This window comes from Sminthopsis crassicaudata, chromosome 3, assembly GCF_048593235.1.
Source record: "Sminthopsis crassicaudata isolate SCR6 chromosome 3, ASM4859323v1, whole genome shotgun sequence".
NCBI classification, from domain to species: Eukaryota; Metazoa; Chordata; class Mammalia; order Dasyuromorphia; family Dasyuridae; genus Sminthopsis; species Sminthopsis crassicaudata.
This window is the reverse complement of record NC_133619.1, coordinates 634,029,583-634,038,535: the sequence shown is the minus strand read 5'-3', so window position 1 is coordinate 634,038,535 and position 8,953 is coordinate 634,029,583. Positions and strand designations below refer to the sequence as shown.

Sequence of the window (8,953 nt, the reverse complement as noted above, 5' to 3'; positions counted from 1 at the left end):
TTTTTAAATAATAGCTTTTCATTTTCACGCATACAAAGATAGTTTTCAGCACTCACCCTTGCAAAATCTTGGGTTCCAAATTTTCTCCCTCCCTTCACCCATTTCCTCCCCTAGATGGAAGTCATCTAATATAGATTAAACACATCATCATTGTTTTCCCCCCATTGCATCCTGGGATTTCTTTTCAGTTTATCAACTGTGAGGGCTCAGTTGCTAGGTCTGTTTGCTCTCCATTTCTAGTTCCATGGAAGAAAATGTCTACTTTTGTTCTCAGGGAATACAATTGATTTATTCATCTTTCATCATAATAAAATTATAGTAGGGGAAATAATTCCTGCCCAACTGCAAACGTCTCAGAGAATCATAGCTTTTGTGCTAGAGAGCTAGAAGGTATCTAGTCCAAACAAGTCCTTTTTATTTTTCAGAGGGAGCAACGGAGTCCCAGTTCACCTATGGGTTACCACGATTCACCCAAGATCTTGCAGGTACTAAGTGATAGATTTGACCAAGGTCTAGATGATAACTAATTTTACTAGTTTAGACTAGACTAGACTAGATTGTCTCAGAACAGAAACAGAATCCTCTTTCAGAAGAACAGAAGATGCTGAAAGACGATTATAAGTCCAGTGCTCTAGAAGCCACATTTATTGACTCTCTCTGATCAAGGCGCCATTTTTACCACCACCACTGGTCCCCACTACCCTCCCAGGCAGGACTTCCAAATTGAGCCAGACTTTTTCTTTCTGGAAGCAAATGACTCTTAAAGAGGTGGGGTGCTCCTGGCCCGAGTCAATATTCACCAATGATATTGGCCTTTCTTTCCTTGTTAGCGACGAACCCCGGCATCTGCAGCTGCTCCGTATTTCTCATGAGGGAGAGGCTGTCCAGAAATATGGAATATTTGATAGGGAGTGTCGAGGTGTTCTGAAGCTTTAAGAAAACAGAAGTTAGATTTGATTTCTCCACATGTCTAGATCCCATAGCAGGGCAGAAGCCCAGAATAATCACCCATCATCTCTAAATGAATGTCAGGGCAGAAGGAGCAACTGGGAGAATCCCTCTTCTTCCAGTGGAGAAATAGGAGGCTGGGAGGGATGTCTAGGTAACATTTGTGAATGATTAAAACATTTTGAAGGTTTTATAACTTTATTTATTTATTTTAGCAGAGTAAAGCTGCTGTGCCAGCCATATCTGATTCCATGCAATCTTGGATAGACTATTGTCTAAAAATATTTCAGTCTTATTGTTTCTCCCACTATCCCTCCCCTCTCACCCACAAGTTCTCCTTCCCTTTGATCAAAGCAACCAGATATCTGGCTGGGTCAAATCCATGCTGCAAGGTCATCTTTATGTTAGAGACTAAAATAAGACAGCTTAAAATGCTGGGCTAAAGCTCTCCCTGGGAGAACTATTTCCAGCATTATTCACTCAAACACTTAGCGAGCATCAAATATGTGTTATGACATACCTATCTTTGAAGTGCTTATAGGCTAGTTAGAGGAGACACATTTACATGCACGAAACAGTTCAAAAATTTTACACAGCTACTGCATCCCCTCATTCCTTAGGGATATAATCTGTTCTATTCTTTGTAGATGACTTCCAAACTCTATGTATTTATTATGTACATTACATATGTATTTATCCATCTATCGACCTATGTATTCTATCTATTCATCCATTTATCTATCCATCTGTCTATCCATCCATCCATCCATCCATAAATGTATCTATCTACCAGTCTATGTATTCTTCTGTCTAGCTATCCATTCATTTATCTATCTATCTATCTATCTATCTATCTATCTATCTATCTATCCATTCATCTATCTATGTATTCTTCTATCTAGTCATCCATTCATCTATCTATCTATCCATCTATCAATTTATGTATTCTATCTTGTCCATTCATCTATCTATCCATTAATCTATCAATATATCTGTCCATCTATCAAACTATGTATTCTTCTATCTAGTCATCCATCTATCTATCTATCTATCTATCTATCTATCTATCCATCCATCTACCAATTTATGTATTCTTCTGTCTTGTCATCCATTCATCTATCTATCCATTAATCTATCAATATATCTATCCATCTATCAATATATATATATTCTATCTAGTCATCCATTTATCTAGATGACTTCCAAACTCTATGTATTTATTATGTACATTATGTATGTATTTATCCATCTATCGACCTATGTATTCTATCTATTCATCCATTTATCTATCCATCTATTCATCCATCCATCCATCCATCCATCAATGTATCTATCTACCAGTCTATGTATTCTTCTGTCTAACTATCCATTCATTTATCTATCTATCTATCTATCTATCTATCTATCTATCTATCTATCTATCTATTTATGTATTCTTCTGTCTTGTCCATTCATCTATCTATCCATTAATCTATCAATATATCTATCCATCTTTCAAGCTATGTATTCTTCTATCTAGTCATCCATCTATCTATCTATCTATCTATCTATCTATCTATCTATCTATCTATCCTTCCATCTATCAATTTATGTATTCTTCTGTCTCGTCATCCATTCATCTATCTATCCATTAATCTATCAATATATCTAATCCATCTATCTATATATATATTCTATCTAGTCATCCATTTATCTCTCTCTCTCTCTCTCTATCCATCCATCAATTTATGTATTCTTTTGTCTTGTCCATTCATCTATCTATCAATATATCTATCCATCTATCAATCTTTGTATTCTTCTATCTAGTCATCCACTCATCTATCATCTATCTATTCATCTATCCATCTATGCACTCATCCATCCATCTATCCATCCATGTATGTATGTATGTACGTATCCATCCATTAATCTATCTATCCATCCTACCTACCTACCTACCTACCTACCTACCTACCTACCTATGGACTGATCTATCCTGAACTCCAGTCCTGAACAACCAATGAAATTTACCACTAAAAGTGTTATTAGTAAACACAACCCATCCAAAGTGGAATCCATCATTTCCAATCCACTTGACCCTTCTCCAAGCTTCTCTTTTCTTATTGCAGACAGTAAGTTTACAACAGACTCACCCTTTCTTCACATATTTATTTGCCAGTTGTCATGCTCTGTTGATACTATCTCAACAAATCCCAAACACCATCCCTTCTCTCCATTTCCATGACCATCAGCCTAATCTAGAAGCTTTTAGGTCCTTGCCTGGATTATAGGAATAGCCTCCTAACTTATTTCTGTTTCTAGTAAATTCCCTTGATATTTCTTTCTCATGTTATTATTGTCCCATTGTTTTTCAGTCTGCTCTGACTCCTCGTGACCCCATTTGGTATTTTCTTGGCAGAGATATTGGAATGATTTGCCATTTCCTTCTCCTGCTCATTTTACAGATTTTTCATTGTTTTCTTTTTTTTCTAATTATATATGTGCAATAATTTTAAAATACACATTTCTTTATGAATCATGTTGGAAGAGAAAAATTGGAACAAAAGGGGAAAACCACAAAAGAAAAAGAAACAGAAGAAAAAGAAAAAAGTGAATATAACATTTATTGATTTACATTCAGTCTCTATAGTTCTCTGGATGCAGATGGCATTTTCTATTCAAAGTTTATTGGGATTGCCTTGGATCACCGAACTCAGAGAAAAACCAAGTCTTTCATGGTTAATCATCACACAATCTTGCTATTACTATGAACAATGTATTCCTGGTTCTGCTTGTTTTGAGCTCATTTTATAGATGAGGAAACCGAGGCACACAGGGGTGAAGTGACTTGCCCTGAGTCACACAGCTAGTAAGTGTCTGAGGCCAGATTTGAATTTGGTTTTTTACTGACTCCAGGTCTGGCACCTTATCCACTTTGTCACCTAGCTGCCCTATACAGTTGCCAAAATAAACTGCTTAAGGCACATGTATGACATGTCATTTCTATTTTCAAAAATCTTCATTGTCTCCTTCCTGCCTCTCAGATGCAATATAAACCAATCTGGCATTGAAGGCTCTGCCCAACCTGGCTCGATCCTTCTTTTTTCTTCTTGTATTCTTTTACTTCTGTTCCTGTGTAATACTCCTATAGTCCAACCAAACTGGTTGAACTGCTACTTCTGAATTTGGAATTGTATCTCCTGTTTCTGTGCATTCACACAATGTCTACCTCTCTTCTCCTCTCTTCTGTGAAAATCTTTAGCTTTTTTTGAGGTTTGACTCAGGGAAAAGTCTTCCTGGATCTCCCAGTTGCTGGTGGTCTTTCCTGCCTCAAATTACCTTGAGTTATGTGTATGAATACATACACATATATATGCATGTGTTATATATAAAGTTTGTCTCACACCAGAGGTGTAGAGATTTCCCTTTTTGTCTTGATATATTCAAATACTTGGTGATTTGAATTATTGACTAGAAATGATTGTTTTGAGGATTACTAATATCCACACTTAAAGGGTGCGAAAATAAATAATGTTATGTAATTAAAAGGTTTAAAAGGAATGAATGTTTAAAATAAATAAATAAATTTATTAAAAAAACACAAAATAAATGATGTAGAGAAGGAAGAGATTATTCTGGTTTTCCTTTTCCTTCTCATTCCCCATCATGGAAAAAGCAATATGGTAGAATCTACCACTTGGATGAACTGGGAGTGACCAGCTATCTCCCAGGATTACCAGTTCTTAGCATCCATTCTGTCATGAACTCTTCTAGTCCACAAAGACCGTGCTCTGACCTGGCTATACACCTTAAGGACCTCTGGGCCTTGCCAGCCACCTTGGTTCTGAACCCTTAGGCCTTCTATGTCTTATCATGCTGTCTGTCCTTAGGGTCAAATATTCTCTAATTAGAGTGGAACCTCCTTGAGAGTAAGAAAAGTCTCTTTTTCTTCTATTTATATTGTATATAATAGCAACTAGCTACTTCAAAGAAAGCTTAATAGAAAATTTCTCATTTGTTTGTCAGAGAAAGCTTTGTGATGGAGGTAAGACATCTGGGTCTTCAAGAATGAAAAGGTGAAGAGGAAAAGGTTGGCGCTTCCAGGAGCAAGGAAAGATCCCAGATAGCAGAGGCCAGATCTCTTTTCTTCCCCTAAGCTCCTCTTTCTTTCTTTTCTTTCTTTCTTTTCTTTCTTCTTTCTTTCTTTTCTTTCTTTCTTTCTTTCTTTCTTTTCTTTCTTTCTTTCTTTCTTTCTTTCTTTCTTTTTATTCTTTCTTCCTTTCCTTCCTTCTTCCTTCCTTCTTCCTTTCCTTCTTCCTTCTTCCTTCCTTTCCTTCCTTCCTTTCCTTCCTTCCTTCCTTTCCTTCCTTCCTTCCTTTCCTTCCTTCCTTCCTTCCTTCCTTCCTCTTTCTTTCTTTCTTTCTTTCTTTCTTCTTTCTTTCTTTCTTTCTTTCTTTCTTTCTTTCTTTCTTTCTTTCTTTCTTTCTTTCCTTCCTTCCTTCTTCCTTCCTTCCTTCCTTCCTTCCTTTCTTTCTTTCTTTCTTTCTTTCTTTCTTTCTTCTTTCTTTTCTTTCTTTCTTTCTTCTTTCTTTCTTTCTTTCTTTCTTTCTTTCTTTCTTTCTTCCTTCCTTCCTTCTCCTTCCTTTCTCTTTCTCTCTCTCTCTCTCTCTCTCTCTTCCTTCTTCCTTCCTTCCTTCCTTCTTCCTTCCTTCCTTCCTTCCTTCCTTCCCTTCCTTCCTTCCTTCCTTCCTTCCTTCCTTCCTTCCTTCCTTCCTCTTTCTTTTCTTTCTTTCTTTTCAAGTTTAAGCACTCCAAATTTAATTCTCTTTCTTTCTTTTTTTTTAATTATAGTTTTTATTTACCAGATATATGCATTGGTAATTTTTTAGCAATGACATTGCAAAACCTTTTGTTCCAACCTTTTCTCCTCCTTCCCCTTCCCCCTTCCCCAGATGGCAGGTTGACCTAATACATGTTACATATGTTAAAGTATAAATTAAATACAATATATGTATACATGTCCAAACAGTTGTATTGCTGTATAAAAAGAATCGGACTTTGAAATAGTGTACCATTAGCCTGAGAAGGAAATCCAAAATGCAGGTGGCCAAAAATAGAGGGATTGGGAATTCTGTGTAGTGGTTCATAGTCATCTCCCAGAGTTCTTTCACTGGGTGTATAAGCTCCTCTTTCTAACTAATGCTCATAGCATGGAACCCAACACTCCAGCATTGGCTTTTTAGTTTTTATTTTTATTTTACCATCTTGGTTACTTTCTGGCCATCTTACATAGCTGTCTATCTTTTTGCTCTAGAACAGTAATTGAACTGCTGTTGGATATCACATGTAAGATCCATGACCTTTTAAAAAATATATACTTTGATCACCATATTTCAATATAATTAGCTTCCTTTGAATTGTATGTATTTCTTTTTTAAAAAAAACTTTTCATTTTCAAAACATATGCACAGATAATTTTTCAAAATTGACCTTTGCAAAGCCTTGCGTTTCAGATTTTCCCCTCCTTCCCCTCACTCACTCCCTTAGATGGCAAGCAGAATTGTATGTCTCATTTATTTGAAAAGATTAGTGTGTGGTGGAATCTATAAGTTCACCAGAGTCTGTAAGTCTCCCAAAAACCATTAAAATCCTAGGGTTTAGGGTGTAAGTTCTTGGGAATACTGACAATTTGTGCTTTTTTTTTTTTTTTTTTTTTTTTTTTTCCTGATCACAGGGATAGGTCCAGGTCCCAAGGGCAGGATCAATAAAAACTCGGATTTTTGAACTTTCATCTACTGAAGATTTAGAGACTAATCAGACTATGCCTGGCCCTAAAAAGGCTTGTAATTCAGAAGAAATTCAAAATAATTAAGTGACAGCTAACTTACTTTAAATGTTGATGTGGCACTCTCTCCGGCAATAACATATCCCATATTCAGGACATCTCCTTCAATGGAGCAGGTAATTGTGGATGCTACCCCTTTGCCCAGCATGCTCAGAGTCAGGGTTCCTTTCTTTGAAATGATTTCCAGGTTTTCCAAGAACTAAAAAAAGGGGAGGTCGAAAAGGTGAGTGCACAGTAGAAGGAAAGCATTGGCTTAGATGAACTATTTTCGATTTTAAATGTCTGAATCTTAGGTTTGAAATGAAAATATGAACAATTTTTTAAATGGCTTGTCTTGAATTTTTTTCAGTCATCAAATAATATAATTTCAGAGAGAGGGGGGAGAGGGAGGGAAGGAGGGAGGGAAGGAAGGAGAGAGAGAGAGAGAGAGAGGGAGGGAGGGAAGGAGGGAGGGTAAAAGAGCATCTTCTGTGCTCATTCAGTCTGACTCTCTCATTTGTTATTTAACAGGAATTTGGTGGACCAAGTCAGAATGCCCTGGCTACATATGATGGGAAACATAAAGGTCCCAGAGGGTGACAAGCCACCACTAAGAATTAATCCACAGCATATTCCCTAGGGAAGGAAAGAAGATGAAAGGTGGGTCTTCACAGAGCAAGTCCTCAGGCCCCTTCCCCTCTGACAGGCTCCCACACCAGCCCCTGTCCCAGGCCCCCAGCTCTAGCTGCAGAAGCTTAGCAGGAATGACTCGAGATCAGTGCTACAAGAAGAGATTTTTCTTGTTTTCCTGAGGCAATTGGGGTTAAATGACCTGCCCAGGGTCACACAGCTAGGGAGTGTTAAGTGTCTGAGGCTGGATTTGAACTCGGGTCCTCCTGACTCCTGTACCCTACCCACTGCACCAATTAGCTGCCCTAAGAAAAGATTTTTTTTCTATGAAAACGTAGCACAGGATGAAACTCATGGCCTACTTCTTGGTGGCCCACAGATTTCTCCAGGGCCTGGGATTCTGACAAAGCTGGGCTGACCCACATGTCTCCCACGGCAGCAGGAACATGGGGTTTTTAGAGGCCAGTAGGGTTAAAAAAATCAGAAGGTCACAGTGTGGATTCATTAAGCATTTCCCCTTGTCTTCCACAGAAGGACCAGACTCTGTAATCCTCCAGCAAAATGGGCTTGTCCTCCTCCCCACTGGTCTCATTGCCTGGTCTTTCTCTTTACTTCTGAGTGAGATATAGGGGTAAAACTCCATCCGGACACAGGCTGGAGGTCGGCCGGGATTGGTCCCTTAGCCATGAGGGCTCACCATGTTACTCTCTCGGGGGAGAACGATACCACAATGTCTTGGCTCTCATTGGCCTGAAGGCCGCGACAGGGAGACAGTAGTATGAAGGGGCCGTAGGGATCTAGAAGAGAGAGCTCCACCTGGGGAGTAAGCAGTCAAGGAGATGTAGTAATACTATTAATAATAATAGATGATGATGATGATGATGATGATGGTGGTGGTGGTGGTGAAGATGATGATGATGATGATGGTGATGGTGATGGTAGTGATGATGGGGGTGGGGGTGAAGATGGTGATTGGGGTGGGAGGTGATGATAGTGGTGAAGATGATGATGATGATGATGGTGATGATGTGATGATGATGATGATGATGATGATGATGATGATGATGATGATGGTGATGGTAGTGATGATGGGGGTGGGGGTGAAGATGGTGATTGGGGTGGGAGGTGATGATAGTGGTGAAGATGATGATGATGATGATGGTGATGATGTGATGATGATGATGATGATGATGATGATGATGATGATGATGGTGATGGTGATGGTAGTGATGATGGGGGTGGGGTGAAGATGGTGATTGGGGTGGGAGGTGATGATAGTGGTGAAGATGATGATGATGATGATGGTGATTATGTGATGATGATGATGATGATGATGATGATGATGGAGATGGTGATGGTAGTGATGATGGGGGTGGGGTGGGAGGTGATGATAGTGGTGAAGATGATGATGATGATGATAGCAGCCAGCATTCATACTGAGCTCTGAGGTACAGGAAGTGCTTTACATGTAATTTCATTTGATCTTCACCACAGCCCTGGCAGGCGGGTGCTATCACTGCCCTCTTTTTCAGATGAGGAATCTAAGGGCAGGGGGGGGAAGGAGTAAACATT

General features: G+C 38.7%; 1 protein-coding gene across 1 annotated transcript in view; it reads right to left on the bottom strand.

Annotated features, from left to right (window-relative positions):
• Nucleotides 1-800: 800 nt before the first annotated feature.
• The window catches only part of CFAP74 (cilia and flagella associated protein 74), a 149,378-nt gene continuing 141,225 nt past the window's right edge, over nucleotides 801-8,953 (bottom strand). Inside the window, exons 28-30 of the mRNA XM_074306519.1 lie at nucleotides 8,079-8,197; nucleotides 6,816-6,971; nucleotides 801-930 (exon numbers count right to left, since the gene is read on the bottom strand). Of these exons, the coding sequence (XP_074162620.1) occupies nucleotides 6,929-6,971; nucleotides 8,079-8,197 (162 nt within the window). The 3' untranslated portion in view covers nucleotides 801-930; nucleotides 6,816-6,928. The remainder of the gene's footprint in view (nucleotides 931-6,815; nucleotides 6,972-8,078; nucleotides 8,198-8,953) is intronic.